The 17,350-nt window shown below is 41.3% G+C and overlaps 1 protein-coding gene across 5 annotated transcripts in view; it reads right to left on the bottom strand.

Moving 5' to 3' along the window:
• The window catches only part of MOK (MOK protein kinase), a 58,489-nt gene that overhangs the window by 34,240 nt on the left and 6,899 nt on the right, over positions 1–17,350 (bottom strand). For all 5 annotated transcript variants that reach the window (XR_005363805.1, XM_038545779.1, XM_038545780.1 and 2 more), the window contains one exon: positions 803–917. Coding sequence is in view for 2 of the 5 variants with exons in the window: in XM_038545779.1 (XP_038401707.1) it covers positions 803–917 (115 nt within the window). In the remaining 3 variants the exon portion in view is untranslated. Of the gene's footprint in view, positions 1–802; positions 918–17,350 lie in introns of those variants that run through there.

Consider the following 17,350-nt stretch of genomic DNA (forward strand, 5'->3'; position numbering starts at 1 on the left):
GTGAGGGATTTAAGAGACTGCTCTGAGGGCCAAAGCCACAGCAGTCCTCCAAGGGATGAACCTAGAATAAGAGAGCTTCCCTCTCCACAAGTGGCAACTGATTCCTTTCAGGGAATAATTTTTCCAACTCTATCTGGAAATTGTTTTCCAATATATTAATTGATTCACAAATAATTAAATCATAGGTACCTCTAATACATGGAGACTAAGGTTTCCTTTTTTTTTTTTTTAATAAATTAGGAGTTCATCTTTTTTTTTTTTTTAAGATTTTGTTTATTTATTCATGAGAGACACAGATAAAGAGAAAGAGAGAGAGAGGCAGAGACACAGGCAGAGGGAGAAGCAGGCCCCATGCAGGGAGCCCGACGTGGGACTCGATCCCAGGACCCTGGGATCACGCCCTGGGCCGAAGGCAGACACTCAACCGCTGAGCCACGCAGGCGCCCCGAGACTAAGGTTTCCAATTTATATTTCAACTATTAAGATTCTATTATAAGAGTCCAACATACAACTTTCAGGAACATATAGGTTATTTAAAGTGAGGCATACTTTTACAATTTAAATGTTTTGTGACCATTAATTACTGATATTACAGTAAGCCTGGACATGAATATAATCATAAACAGAAGAGTTATCATAAACATGAATAGTATCATAAACATGAAGTTAGCTCATAACTATCATAAACATAAGTTAGTCCCTAATAGGTGTTATTACATGAATAACTTTTCACACTAAGTGGCCCTTCCTGCTCTAAACCTGTAGCTGCATTTAGTTGTGAGTACATTATCTGCCCACCTACCTTTCAAAGTGCTGCTTCATCTGTTTGCATGCATAGTAGCTTCCGTCTCTCAGGCTCTGCATCTTCATAACTTCAGAAAACGTTCCCTCTCCTATTTTGCCAATGGCTTTATAGTCTACGAATAAAAACAATTACACAGATGAAATTTATGTATGCATATACTTTGTACTCACTTCCAGAAGCAAGCTTTTTTACCCATTTATACAATAGCCCAATGCCAACATACCGAGGACTATTACTCTGGTTTCTAGGATTCAGGGCTCCCCTCAACTCACAGGAAGCTGCAAGCACAGGGGAACTGGAGAAGATGGTCAAGAAGAGCAAACTTCCAAGTTACAAATAAAAAAGCACAGGGATGGAACATGTCACAAGATGACAGACCACAGCTAACACTGTTGTATGACATACAGGAAAGTTGTTAAGAGAACAGTCCTAAGGGACCCTGTCACAAGCAGAAAATTTTGTTTCCTTTTTTCTTTTTATCAAATCTACAGGGGAAGATGGATGTTAGCTGAACCTATCGTGGTAATCATTTCACAATATGTAAACCAAGCCATCATGCTGTACTCCTTAAACTTACACAGTGATGGGTGCCAATTATTTCTCAATACAACCGGGAAAAAAAAAAGTTAACAGGATTTTCTTACATTGGGGAAAAAAAACCCAGCTAGGTTGTGTGTTGGCAATGAGCACCATTTCCTCCTAGTCTGTCTGTGCTCCTCCTCGTACAGCAGGGAACGTCTCAGCCTGAATGCCACCAGCGGTCAGAGGCTCAGCTACCCTATAAGGGCTGGAAAATAGGCAACCAGAGCAGTGGAGGCCGACTGGGGCTCTCTAGCAGGAGCACCTGAGCAAGGGCTTTGGCTATGGTGATCTTGCACCAGCAGCCTCAGGGTATTCTACTGAACATCAGCCCCTGGGGTTCTACGGAGGCCCAGGTGATCTGTGGCAAGTTCCTCTCATTCTTGCATTTCCTGATTTTCTGAAAGCTGATAGTAGCTTCCCTGGTTTTAAAACTGCCACCACCACCATCAGTCAGTCCAGTGCAGATAATGGTTTCACAATCTCTCATTCACTGTGTTAAATCTCATCCTGTTTGAAATACCTAGAGCAGTTTCTGTTTTCCTGACCAAACCCTGACAGATGCAGGCATGTATATCTTGAGATGAGGTGCTGAGAACAAAAAATCTAAACAATCTAAAAAATGCAGTCAGGTGGTAGACAGCAAGTTGGGGCACTGGAGAGCCTGGTGTACCACGGCAAAGTCCCAAGTGCTGCCTGCAGTAACTGCTGCCTTCACAGAGCAATGTCTCCAGGGCCTGCCAGCCTCTGGAAGGCGGTGGAAAGGGGCAGTGTGGTGGGGTGTGTGGAACACTACTGATTGCCCAAGCAAAAGATTTCATACAACAACAAACTCAGGGAAGAAATGCTACTAAAAAGAAAGAAGAAGAAAGAAAGAAAAGAAAGAAAAAGAAAAGAAAGAAAAGAAAAGAAAGAAAAGAAAAGAAAAGAAAAGAAAAGAAAAGAAAAGAAAAGAAAAGAAAAGAAAAGAAAGGCTACTTTTCAAGCAGAAATGGAAGGAGTGAGAAAAACCCAGAAAGGGGACACCTGGGTGGCTCAGCGGTTAAGAACCTGCCTTCAGGGATCCCTGGGTGGCGCAGCAGTTTGGCGCCTGCCTTTGGCCCAGGGTGCGATCCTGGAGACCCGGGATCGAATCCCACGTCGGGCTCCCGGGGCATGAAGCCTGCTTCTCCCCCTGCGTATGTCTCTGCCTCTCTCTCTCTCTCTCTCTCTCTCTCTCTCTCTCTGTGACTATCATAAATAAATAAAAATTAAAAAAAAAAAAAAAAAAAAAAAAAGAACCTGCCTTCAGCTCAGGTCGTGATCCCAAGGTCCTGGAATCGAGTCCCACATCAGGCTCCCCACAGAGAGCCTGCTTCTTCCTCTGCCTCTCTTTCTGTGTATGTCTCATGAATAAATAAATAAAATCTTTAAAAAAAGAAAAACCCAGAAAGGAAAGTCTTACTGGGTTGAAAAAGCTCCGGTAGTCCAAATAATAGGAGCGTAAGTCTGGAAAATAATGTTGACAGGAGCAGTCTGAGAGACCTCACAGTCGTACAAATGGTTCAGGATGGCACCAAGATCACAGAGAGACAGCTCGTCCGCATCCTAGTCAGGTATTGGCTTCACAGAGCTTTGAGGGAGGTTCCACAGATTGGGACGAGACACAGAAAGCAAGACCTAAACGAAATAGGGTAGGCTTTTGAACTATGTCTAGGAAAGAACCTTGAGTGTGGAGCTAACCAGAAATGAACAGATCAGAAACCTATCAAACAGACTCAGTCCATAAAAAGCCCATTACCTCTGGGTCCCAACCCTACACAGGCAGAGGGCACAGCACAACTCCAAAGAAGGCCATCCTCTTCAACATCTCTCTCAGACAAGACACTTTTTTAATGCCTGTGTGTCTTCTGATTGGAACAAACCAACAATAAAAGACACAACTTTTTGAGAAGTGATAATGTTTTTAAGAAATGTAGGGGATCCCTGGGTGGCTCAGCAGTTTAGCACCTGCCTTCAGCCTGGGGTGTGGTCCTGGAGACCTGGGATCGAGTTCCACGTCGGGCTCCCTGCATGGAGCCTGCTTCTCCCTCTGCCTGTGTCTCTGCCTCTGTGTGTGTGTGTGTGTCTCTCATGAATAAATAAAACCTTTAAAATTTTCTTTCAATTAAAAAAAAGAAACATAAATATGTTATTAAACTCAACACCAAAAGAACAAATAATCCAGTCAAAAGTGAGCAGAAGACATGAACAGACTTTTCTGCAAAGAAGACATACAAATGGCCAACAGACATATGACAAAAAGCTCCACATCACTTGGCATCAGGGAAATACACATCAAAACCACAGGGAGATACCACCTCATACCAGTCAGAGTGGCTAAAATTAGCAAGTCAGGAAAACAACAGATGTTGGCAAGGATGTGGAGAAAGAAGAACCCTCTAATAATGGTGGGAAAGCAACCTGGTGCAGCCACTCTGGAAAAGTGTGGGTCCTCCAGAAGTTAAAATTAGAGCTACCCTATGACCCAGCAATTGCACTATGGGTATTTACCCCAAAGATACAGATGCAGTAATCCAAAGGGGCACCTGCACCCCAATGTTTATAGCAGCAATGTCCACAACAGCCAAACTATGGAAAGAGCCCAGATGTCCATCCACAGATGGATGGATGAAGAACATGTGGTATAGGGACGCCTGGGTAGCTCAGTGGTTGAACATCTGCCTTTGGCTCAGGTTGTGATCCCAGAGTACCAATATCAAGTCCCGCATTGGGCTCCCTGCATGGAGCCTGCTTCTCCCTCTGCCTGTGTCTCTGTGTCTCTCTGTGTCTCTCTTGAATAAAATTTTTTTTAAAAAAGAACATGTGGTATATATACAATGGAATATTATTCAGCCACCAAAAAAAAAAAAAAAGAAATCTTGTCATTTGCAATGTCATGGATAGAACTAGATAGAGGGTATGATACTGAGTGAAATAAGTCAATCAGAGAAAGACAATTATCATATCAAATATTCCATATTATCATTTCATTCCTACATGGAATTTCAGAAACAAAACAGGATCATAAAGGAAGGGAGGGAAAAATAAAACAAGATGTAATCAGGAGGGAGACACACCATAAGACACTTTTAGTCACAGGAAACAGACTGAGGATTGCTGGAGGGGAGGGGAATGGGCATGAATGAGGGCACACGATAAAATGAGCTCAGGGTTTTATATACAACTGACGAATCACTGAATTCACCTCTGAAACTAATAAAACACTATATGTTAATTAATTGGATTGAAGTTTTAAAAGGGGAAATGTATAAAAATGAAAAAAGTCCTTATCTGTTAGCAAGAAATATTGAAGGATTGCCAGGTTATGATATGATGTGTAGGGATTTGCTTTAAAATGCTCTTATACATTCTCATTTGCCACTGCTGAACGTGTACACTGGGATAGGCATTTGGAAGGCAATTTGACAATACCTGGGTTTTTTTTTTTTTTAATTTTACTTATTTATTCATGAGAGATACAGAGAGCAGCAGAGACACAGGCAGAGAGGGAGGAGAAGCGGGCTTCCATGCAGGAGCCCGATGCGGGACTCGATACCGGAATTCCGGAGGCAAAGGCAGATGCTCAACTGCTGAGCCACCCAGGTGTCCCGACAATACTTGTTAAATCTGTAAGACATTCATACCCTCCGACACAGCAATTCTAAATAAAGAACTTATCCTATAAAAAATATTTGCTCAAATAGGCATGATACGAGGATCTTAGTTCAACATTATTTAATAGGGAAAAACTGATGGTTCCCCCCATCATGGAACTAGACAAATTACATATGGTTATCCACATAATGGAATATATTTAATATATTTTTTAAAATGACACAGATTAGAGGTGCCTGGGTGGCTAAGTAGGTTAAGTGTCTGACTCCTAGTTTCAGTTTGGGTAGTGATCTCAGGGTCATGGGGTCGAGCCCCGGGTCAGGCTCCTTGATGGACATGGAACCTACTTGGGAATTTCTCTTCCTCTGCCCTACCCCCACCCTCTCCCTCTCAAAAAAAAAGAAAAGAAAAAAGAAAAAATAATAATGACACAGATTATTCCTTAAAGACAAAACATTTTGTGGCTCTCTCTGAGGGGTAAGTTACAAGTGTCTCATCCTCATCATCTAAGTTAGAGATTTTCCATGAGAATGCTGTTTCATTAAAAAGCAACAATAAACACTACAGACTCCAGGAAAAAAAAAAGTGGCAGGGGTAAGAGTGGCAAAATGTCATCACTGTTGAAACCAGGTGATGGTACACATGAGGGCTCACCATATTATTTTCTCTACTTCTGGCATGCTTGAAGTTATCCATAATAAGAAGAATAACAAAGTAAAAGCAGAGGAAGTGGCAGTCGCCGTGGCAGCCACAGCATGCTCAAAGACAGCAGGCAGAAAAAAAAGAAAAAACCGAACCGCTGACACGTGGACCCCCCCCAAAACACACACACCCACATGCTCACACCTCTGACCAGCTGAGAGAGAAATGAACTCCCAGGATACCTGAGAAGATAAAGGTGATGGAGAAACTACCAGGAAAGTCTCCCAATGGGGAACACCCACATAGGACTTCACATGAACCATGAAAAATACCTCTCTTGTGGAAACCCCCTGAGATTTGGGGGTTTATGTATCCATTACAGCACCTAGTAAGCATACCTTACTATGCCTGATATGTAAACATCGTGTCATAAAACAATGATAGGCTTTTCAGAATTTGTATTTATAAGATTTTACACACAAAAAATAATCTTTTCGGGATGCCTGGCTGGCTCAGTTGGTGGAGCATATAACTCTTGATCTCCACTCAGGTCCTGATATCAGGGTCATGAGTTCAAGCCCCACTTTGGGCTCCACACTGGGTATGGAGTCCACTTTAAAAAAATTTTATTTTCAATAAATATTCAGTGACTTTAGCTAAAAAATTCAATCTATACCTAATTTTTCAGAACAAACTTATCTTGGTCTCAGATTTTACTTACTTACAAGTTGTCAAATTAGTCTGCTACTGTTTCATGAGTACTAGCAGAAGACATAGACTCTTGGATTAGAGACAAAGACCTTATGACTCATGGTACAGCAAGCATCAGCACATTCACATTCGTCCCCCTGCCCCAAAGTCTCATTGTGGTGACATGATGGGCCCAGATGACACCTGTACATGCAACGGACTGCTTTACAGGATTGGACCCCGGGGCCAAAGGCCCAGCACTTTCTGAATAAGCAGCACAGAAGCCAGATAAGTCCTGTCATCTGGCACACTCAGCAAGAACTTGTAGAGAAGCTCAGGGCACACAGCGAACTGCTTCCCCCAACAATTCATCACAGTGTTAACACATACATCAACCAATTTTACTGATACAGAGTATTTGGTATGGTATTATTCTTACCTATAAATATTCATATATGTGTAATATTCACTTTAATGTTACTTTGCAATCTTACTCAAAATAACGATCAATTTCAGTGTATATTTTCAAATACTTTAGCTTCAGGCCACACAAAATGAGAAATTCCTATTTGTAATTACATATTTGGAGAAAATGTTTTTCCCCAAGAACAGCATCTAACCATGTTATTACCATTCAAAATACCACATAATACTGCCATACTGTAGTAATTGCCACAGGAGGAAATAAGAACCTGTGCATATGGTAGATGTTCAACAACTCCTGAAAGAAATGACAAGAAATCATTGTTAAAGCTTCTCACAAAAATTTATTTTCCAAAGACGATTTCTAGGGAGGGAGATAAAAAGCACTGAGAGGATGTAGTGAGTTGAGTGGTGGACCCCAAAAAGATATACCCTCGTCCTAACCCCTGGAACCTGTAACTGTCACCTTATTTGGAAGGTCTTTACAGGCATAATTAAGTGAAGGATCTTGAAACAAGAACATCATCCTGGATTATCCAGGTGGGCCCTAAAATCCAAAGGCAAGTGTCCTTATAAGAGACACCCAGAGCAGAATGGTGGTTGGCAGGGGCTGGAGGGAGAAATGAGGAATTATGATTCGGTGGGTATGGAGTCATGCAAGGTAAAAACATTCTAGAGATTTCTTATACAACGTGCACACAGTTAGCAATAACATACACTTAAAAGCTTATTAAGTGGGTAGAGCTCATGTCATTATTTTTCCCCACAATAAAAAGAGAGACAGACAGACAGACAGACATATTAGAGGAGGCCATGAGAAGACAGAGGCAGAGTGCTAGAGCTGCTGGAAGGGGAAGATACGGACCTGCCCCTGCGGCCTCCAGAGGGAGCTCAGTCCTTCTGACACCTTGATTTCAGACTTCTGGCCTCCAGAACCGGAAGAGAATACTATTCTGTCGTATTAAGCCCCCAAACATGTGGCACTTTGTTGCAGCAGCCCCAGGTTACAAACAGAACATAACATTTTCCTACTCTAAGAAAAACATTATTTTTCTTCAGTAAAGGAAAATTATTTTCTAAGTATAACAATATAAGCAATCACTCTGAAAAGACTCATATATTTGACTACATAAAAACATAAAACTCTAGCACCTGAAGAAACACTCTAAAAAATGGCTAAGTAAACTATGAAAATGCCATACGAAGGAATGTTATATAGCACATGACAAGAAATAAGGTAGCTCTGTAGCTTCTGACAAGGAAGAACCTTTTGAAATATATTACTAAACAAAAAAGACAAATTAAGGAATAGTATGTCAATTATGTTAACATTTGAAGAAAGAAAGAGAGAAAGGAAGGAAGAGAAAGAACGAAAGAAAGATAGGTATATACATGGTATCCAACAGAATGGCCCCTCAGCAGCATCCACATCCCTGGAGCCTGTGAATGTTAGGCTGCATAGCAAGAGGGAACTAAGACTACCAAGGGAATTGTTAAGATTGCTAATGAGCTGACCTAAAAATAAGAAAGGATCCTAAACTTACTGGGTGTGTCCATCGTAGCCCCAAGGTCCTTACAAGCAGCAGGAGACAGCAGAGGGGACAGAGTCAGAGAGACTAGAAGAGGTGACACTGCTGATTTTGAAGATGGTGGAAGGGTCTACAAGTTAAGGAATGCGTGTGGCCTCTAGAAGCTGGAAGAAGCCAGAAAACAGGAGTCCCTGGGTGGCTCAGCGGTTTAGCGCCTGCCTTTGGCCCAGGGTGCGATCCTGGAGTCTGGGGATCGGTCCCGCATCAGGCTTCTGCATGGAGCCTGCTTCTCCCTCTGCCTCTCTCTCTCATGAATAAATAAATAAAATCTTAAAAAAAAAAAAAAGAAAAAAGAAAAAGCCAGAAAACAGATTCTCCTCTAAAGCCGCCAGACGGCACACAGCCCTGCCAGCAACTTGATTTTAGCCCAGTGCAACTCATTTCAGACTTCTGACCTCCAGAATTCTAAGACAATAAATTTGTATTGCTTGAAGCCACTGAGTTTCTGACAATTTATTACAGCAGCAATAAAAAACTAAAACACACATACACATGTATGCTCATCTACATACAGAAGGAACTAGAAGAAACATAAAGTATCAACAGTGGTCACCTCAGGGGAGGAAATCTAAATGGCTGGGGATAGGAGCAAAAAGGAGACCCATTTTTCACCATATAACCATCTATGCTTTTTTTAGGTTATACTTTGTATTTGTATTCTGGGTTTTTTTAAAGTGATTAATTAAAAACAATTTAAGGGATAATAGAATATTTTTCTTATGGTTCCTTTAAGGAAAATGGATTATGAAATTAAAAAGCATTTTAATATCATCTTAAAGCAAATGGCAATCTATGAAATAAAAATAATTTATGAGATGATTTAAAATAACAAAACAGGGCAGCCCCAGTGGCTCAGTGGTTTGATGCCGCCTTCAGTCCCGGGTGTGAGCCTGGAGTCCCAGGATGAAGTCTCATGTCGGGCTTCCTCCTTGGAGCCTGTTTTTCTCTCTGTCTCTCATGAATAAATAAATAAAATCTTTTTTGAAAAAATAAAATAATAAAAAAATAAAATAAAACATAGGATACCACTTCATACCCACTAAAATGGCTAGAATCAAACAAGTGTTGGTGAGGGACACCTGGGTGGCTCAGTGGTTGAAGGTCTGCCTTTGGCTCAGGGTGTGATCCTGGGGTCCTCGAATCAGTCCCGCAATGGGCTCCCAACAGGGAGCCTGCTCTCCCTCTGCCTGTGTCTCTGCCTCCCTCTCTCAGTGTTTCTCATGAATGGATAAATAAAATCTTTAAAAAAAAAAAAAAAAGTGTTGGCGGGGATGTGGAGAAGGGAGAACTCTGGCACACTGCATGGAAATGTAAAATGGGGCAGCCACTGTGGAAAACAGTTTAGAAATTCTTCAAGATGTTAAACAGAATTGCTATATGACCCAGCAATTCTACTTCTCAAGAGAAATGAACATTTATGTCCAAACAAGAACCTGTACACAAATTCTCACAGAAGCATTATTCATAATAGCCAAAGATGGAAGTGACCAACTCAAATGTCCATCACCTAACAAATGGATAAACAAAATATGGTCTATCCACAGAGTGTAGTATTATTCAGCCATAGAAAGGAATGACATCCTGACACAAGCTACATTATGGATGAACCTTGAAAACATGATAAGAGAAGTCAGACACAAAAGGCCATTTATATGAAATGATGAGAAGAGGCAAATCCGTACACACAGAGAATAGATTAGTGGCTGCCTGGGTTGGGTAGGTGGGGAGGATGGAGAGTGACTGCTAACGAGTACAGATGCTTTCTGGGAATGATGAAAACGTTTTAACAGATTATCATGACAGTCATTGCACAATGCAGTAAAAAACACCTAAAATCATTGAGTTGCAGACTATTTTTTTTAAGATTCTTTTTTTTTTATTGTATTTATTTGAGAGAGCATGCGTGTGAGAGCAGGAGGGGGCAGGGACAGAGAGGGATGCAGACTCCCCACTGAGCAGGAAGCCAGATGTGGGGCTCAATCCCAGACCCTGAGATCACAACCCAAGCTGAAGGCAGATACCCAACCGGCTGAGCCACCCAGGTGCCCCATTTTTAAAAGATTCTATTTATTTATTCATGAGAGACATACACAGAGAGAGGCAGAGACATAGGCAGAGGGAGAATCAGGTTCCCTGCAGGGAGCCCAATGCGGGACTCGATCCCAGGACTCCAGGATCACGCCCTGAGCCAAAGGCAGATGCTCAACTGCTGAGCCACCCAGGCATCCCAGAGTTGTAGACTTGAAATGGGTGAACTTTATAGTACGTAAATTATACCTCAGTAAAGATATTAAAACAGATAAGTCTGTGGCCTTAGAAGCCAGAACAGTGGTTCCTCTTGGGAGGTGGTGTTATTGGAACAAACCCAGGGAACTGCCAGGATACTGGTAATGCTGTTTCCGATCTTGGAGCAAGTTACATGGACATGCTCACTTTATATATATAAGTGGACCCACAGTTCAAACCTGTGTTGTTGAAAGGTCAACTTGGTCCTGGCATTATATTACCCAAGACAGAAACAAACAAACAACAACCACAAAAACAAAGAAAGCTTCGGCAATGGAGTATTATGAATTTAGTATTAAGACTATTCCATTAGTACACAAGGAAATCTGTATATGATAAGCTGGTCTGCAGCAAAGACCATGACAGCAGCCAAGTCTCGTGACTGATCTGCATTACAAGAAAAGTAGGGGCGACTGGGTGGTTCAGTCAGTTAAGCATCTGAATCTTGATTTTTTTTTTTATTTAAAGATTATTTATTTATTTATTCATGAGAGAGACACAGAGAGGCAGAGACACAGGCAGAGGGAGAAGCAGGCTCCATGCAGGGAGCCCAACATGGGACTCAATCCCAGGATCATGCCCTGGGCTGAAGGTGGCGCTAAACTGCTGAGCCACCCGGCTGCCCTGAATCTTGATCTTGTCTCAGGTCATGAGTTTGAGCCCCATGTTGGGCTCCACACTGGGTGTGGAGCCTAATTAAAAAAAAAAGAAAAGAAAAGAAAGAAAAGGATGGGCTATCAGACCAGGAAGGGCCTCCCTGCGTAACATCAGCAGGGAGAACTACCTGTGCTGAGTCTTCAGACTAGCACTTTCCAAATTGGGTTCCACAAAACCTAATGAGTATTCCACAAAAGAGGGTTCCAAGAGCAACTATATTTAGGAGATGCAGGGTAAAATAAGGAGAACCATGTTTAACAGCAAAATTCCTGAGTGCCTTCCCTTGAGTATGTGGTGAGTCTTCAGGGTAAGGAAGGGCAGTTGGGAGGGGTGTGGGATGCATAACCAGGCCTGTCTCCAAAGAAAACGTTAACATCTCCCAGGGCTGGTCAGGATCCCCAAACTGAAGATCTGTAAACAAAATTATTAGAATTCCTCTTGTCCTCTTGTACTTCTCTGAACAAAAAATTAAGCAATCTAGCTCCCAGCAAGGCAAGATTTCAAATCTATGCACTGGGGAAGAGGGTATCTATGTTGTCAGCTCCCAGTAAAAACCCTGGGTCTCTAATGTGCTTCCCTGATTGAAAACATTTTACACCTCTTGTCACAATGTATTGCTGGAGGATTAAGCAAATTCTGTGCGATTCCATTGGGAGAGAACTTGGAAGCTTGTGCCTTGACACTAATTTTGGGTCCTTTTCTTTTATAAAAGAGAGGAAGAGCCACATACTTGTGTTTAGATAATATTAAAGGTCAGATTAGGGACACCTGGGTGGTGCAGTTCGTTAAGCATCTGACTCTTGGTTTTGGCTGATCTCAGGGTCGTGGGACCGAGACCCATATCAGGCTCTGCACTTAGCTCAGAGTCTGCTTCAGATTCTCTCTCCCTCTCCCGCTCATGCTTTCCTTCTAAAATAAAAATAAAATATTTAAAAACTAAAGGTCAAATTAATAAATTCCTGTGTATATTATTAAATACATGGTGCTTTAGTTTCTAACCTCCTACGACTCACCCAGTGGGCCTTAAAGCATGTCTTTCCCTCATTCTGTGTGTCCCCTGTCCTCTGTTACAGAACAGCTCACGTTCCACTTTGCATTGCTCCCAGGGAGGCCATAAGTCCCTTAGAGGAAAGGTCTCCAATCTGTTCTCTTTGTGCCCTGTACATAATCAACAAATGAATCAGAGAAAATGCCTGGTCATGTGCCTCTTAATCTAATATTCCTATGGTCTCCTGTACACATACAATGGGAGGAACTTCCCTGACAAGAGAATCACAAACTTATTACTATTGACTAATTGGCAACCAATCCTTTTCTATTCATCTCCATCTTTAAATGCTGAGTAGCCCTAAGGTACCAGGGTGGTGAACTTGGTTAAGCACTGGACTCTTCGTCTTGGCTCAGGAGTCAGGGTCACAATCTCAGGGTCGTAGGATCTGGCCCTAGGTTGGACTCTGCACTCAGCAGAGTCTGCTAAAATCTCTCTCTCTCTCTCTGCCCCTCACCTCCCCCTGCCCTATCCAAGCATATGCGTGCTCTCTCTCACTCACTCACTCTCTCTCACACAAATAAATAAATCTTTGAATACTCCAATTATATTGAAAGAGACCTCTTGTCCCTCAGGTTATCTCCTTTCCTAAGTCAGACCATCCATCTAAATGCAACAGTAAGGCGAAAGGGATAAATAAAAGCTTTAGAGTCCTCTAATAAGCTGTCCTTTAGGATATGTTTTTCCCAATTACATGCCAAGAAATGATGCATAAGGTGAATTCAGCCTCACTTACAATCAGGTCCCAGGAAACATTAAAGCAAACAAAACCAACCTAGTCAATCATAGCTATCTATCATTGTTGTGCAGTTACTACATGTCAAGCACCATTTTAAAAAATAAACTTTTGGGGCAGCCCCGGTGGCTCAGCGGTTTAGCGCCGCCTGCAGACCAGGGTGTGACCCTGGAGACCCAGGATCGAGTCCGGGATCGAGTCCCACGTCAGGCTCCCTGCATGGAGCCTGCTTCTCCCTCTGCCTGTGTCTCTGCCTCTCTGTCTCTCTCATGAATAAATAAATAAAATCTTTAAAAAAAATAAACTTTTAACTTTAGAATAGTTTTAGAGTTACAGAAAAATTGTACAGATAATATAGAAATTACCATATACTTCATATGCGGTTTCACCTACTATTAACATCTTACATTTGTCACAATTAATGAACCCATATTGAGACATTATTATTTTTTTAAGATTTTATTGTGTCAGTTCCTTACACTTTCCTTGTTTTGTGACATCAACAGTTTTGAAGAGTACTAGTCAGGTATTTTCTAAGATGTCCTTCTACTGGAATCTGTCTCTTCTTCATCATTAGTTTTGGGTTATGGGTTTGGGGAAGATCACAGCACTACAATGCCATACTGGCACATCTTAACTAGGGCCCATACTATCAGCATGGCTTGTCACCACTGATGATGATCCATCACCACCAGGCTGAGGTCTTGCTTGTCAGGTTTTTCCTCTGTAAAGTGACTCTTTCTCCCCACCCCATTCTAGCCTGTATCCTTTGGGAAAAGTCACTACACATATCCTACACATAGAGAGGGAAATAATGTTCTTCTCTGTGAGGATGGAGCATCTACATTAATTATTTGGAATTCTTCTACATGGGAAGTTACTCTATTCTCATTTATTTAATCATTTACATTAGTATGGACCTATGGATATTTATTTCATACTTTGGGATTATCCAATACTATTTTATTTTAAATTAAATAATTCCAGCTTTGGCCACCTAGGAGCTCATTCAGTTGGTTCCTGTGTCCCTTTGATATGCCCCATCTTTGGGTTTATTTTTGAGTATTTTCTTACTTCCTGGTATTACAAAATCCTATGTATATCCTGTCTCAGTCCTAGGATCAGCCGTTTCTCCAAGAAGTCCTGATGTGTTTTACAGGAGAACGGTATTTATTAAACACCAAGCTCTGAGTATTAGTCGTCAGGCACCATTTACACTTAATCACCTCAACAATCCCATGCAATAGGGTACCCCATTAATCCTCTCTCACAAGTGAGGTTAAGTAGCCTGCCCAAGGTCACATCAATGAACAATAGAGCAGGGCTTTCTTTAAAAGCAAGGAATCTGACTCCAGAAGCCATTTCCTGGCTACACTGCCACTACTGTTCCCCATAAGCAGAACACTGCCAAGGGGATGCAGATGAAGTCACATCAATGCACTTTAAGAGCATTGACCTTGGCAACAGATTCTTTACAAGATTACTGGCTCAGCTAACAAGGTCCATGAGAAAGGCAGAATTTGGGAACACCACAATATAGGGGCACATTCTCTGGTGTGAGGAACAGTAAAAACACAAATTCCAGTTGTTAGTAGTCTAACCCTTACCAGAGTACTGTTTGGTCTCTCCTTATGTGGTTTTCAAACTCCTAAAGCAGTCAGTCCATCAAGCAATCTGGTCACTCAGTATTCCATGATGTGGCCTACACTGAGCTGTAACTTCATGCCCCTTACAAAATTAGATAGTTGTTTGTTTTTTAAGATTTTATTTATTTATTCATGAGAGACCTAGAGAGAAGCATAGACATAGGCAGAAGGAGAAGCAGGAGCCCTGCAGGGAGCTGGATGTGGGGCTTGATCCCAGAACCCTGGGATCACAACCTGGGCCAAAGGCAGACACTCAACCACTGAGCCCCCAGGATAGTTTAACAAAGTGAGAACAACCAACTCTTAAAACTCCTTAAAGCACATCCACTAGAACGTCTAAAATTTAAAAGGCTGAAAATGCCAAGTGTTAGTGAAGATGTGGACTCAACAGATCTTTCATACGTGGATAATGGGGATAAAAAATGGTATAGCCACTTTAGAAACAGTTTGGAGGTTTCTTAGATAGTTAAGTATGCATTTAACATACATACAATCCAGGAGGAGTGCCTGGGTAGCTCAGTTGGTTAAGCATCTGCTTTCTGCTTGGATTGTGATCTTCAGGTCCTGGCATCAAGCCCCATGTCAGGCTCCCAGCTCAGTGGGGAGTCTGCTTCTCCCTCTCCCTTTGCCTCTTCAGCCCTACTTGTGCTCTGTCTTTCAAATGAATAAAACTTTTTTTAAATCTTAAAAAAAAAAATACAATCAGGGGATCCCTGGGTGGCTCAATAGTTTAGCGCCTGCTTTTGGCCCAGGGCGCGATCGAGTCCCATGTCGGGCTCCCGGCATGGAGCCTGTTTCTCCCTCCTCCTGTGTCTCTGCCTCTCTCTCTCTCTCTCTATGTCTATCATAAATAAATAAATAAATAAATAAATAAATAAATAAATAAATAAATAAATAAATAAATCTTAAAAAAAAAATACAATCAGCAATTCCAGTCCTAGGAATCTACCCTAGAAAAATGAAAACATATATACATGCAAAGACTTCTACATGAGAATGTTCACAGCAGCATTATTAACAACAGCCAAAAAAATGGAAACAACCTTCATATCCACTAATTGATGAATGGATAAACAAACTGTGGTATATTCATACAACAGAATACATACAATTTAATACTGAATTACATTCAGTAATAAAAATGACCAAACTATTGACATATGCCACTATACGCAGGAACCTCAAAAACATCATGCTAAAAATGAAAGAAGCCAGGTTTAAAAGGCCATATACATTTATAAATACATTTATGACACTTCATTTATATGTAATTTTAGAAAAGGCAATATTTTAGCAATAGAAAGCATAGTAATGATCCATGGAGGCAGGAGTAGGGGAAGGAGATTGATTGTAAAGGGGCACAAGGGAACTTGTGGCCTGTGATAGAAGCATTCTACATCCTGATTGTGGAGGTGAGACACTATTGTCTACATTTGCTGAAAATCATCGAACTGTACACTTAAAATAGGTGAATTTTATTGTGTGGAAATTATACCTCAAAAGAGTTGTTTAAATTGGGAGACTTCACATTTAAAAATTCAAGTCAGATCCTTGCTCTACAACACATTTAAATATTGGTTAATATTGGTAAAAGGTTGAATGTAAAAGTCACAGTAAAAGAAAATGCATTTGTATATTCACCAGCCCATTAGACAGGGATGGCTTTTTAACACTGAAGTTCAATGAATTCACAAAGAAGGAAGATCTAGAGGCGAGCCTACCCACACATTTAATATGCCTATATCAAAAATTTAACAAAGTGTAAAGGCAAAGAACTTTTTTTTTTTTTAAGATTTTACTCATTTATTCATGAGAGACACAAAGAGAGAGAGAGGAAAAGACATAGGCAGAGGGAGAAGCAGGTTCCACGCAGGGAGCCCAATGTGGGACTCGATCCCGGGACCCCAGGATCACACCCCAGGCCAATCACACCTCAGATGCTAAACTGCTGAGCCACCTAGGGATCCCCGGCAAAGAACTTTCTGAGAAAGTATTTGCAACAAATATAAGGACAGCTAATATATTTAATTATGAAGACAACTTACAAATACATAAGTTAAAATACTAGTATCTCTCAAAGAAAATGGACAAAAGGGCATAAGACGATTCACTTAAGAGATAAAAATATCCAGTAGGTAAAACTACTGGCACTTAATGGAATACAAAAAGAGCTGCCTTTTTTCGTTTAATCCATCTATCAAACTGGCAACGGTCTGCAACATGTGTATTCCACCTAGGACAAGGTTGTGGTGAGACAGTGGCCATGTGACATGGCACATCTAATGGGGAAATGAGAGGTGCACAGCGAGAGCACTGAGAACACCTGCTACCTTCCCTGGTGATGACAGGCTTCCTGGGGAAAGGGGCTACGGCAGATTCTCACTTTCTGATTAATCATTCTGTATTGTGTGAATATTCTCAGTGAACATAAATTACTTGTTTAAGTAGGAAAATGATATTAGAAAGAAAAGAGCTCATATCCTTCAGCTCAGCAATTACACATCCAGGTTTCTATCCCAACGATACCAACAGAGACACAAACAAAATTTATAGACAGTGATGTTCATCACAGTACCACGACAGCAAGAACGCTAAAAACTTAAGTATCTAATA

This window comes from Canis lupus, chromosome 8 (genome assembly GCF_011100685.1).
Source record: "Canis lupus familiaris isolate Mischka breed German Shepherd chromosome 8, alternate assembly UU_Cfam_GSD_1.0, whole genome shotgun sequence".
Taxonomy (NCBI): Eukaryota; Metazoa; Chordata; class Mammalia; order Carnivora; family Canidae; genus Canis; species Canis lupus.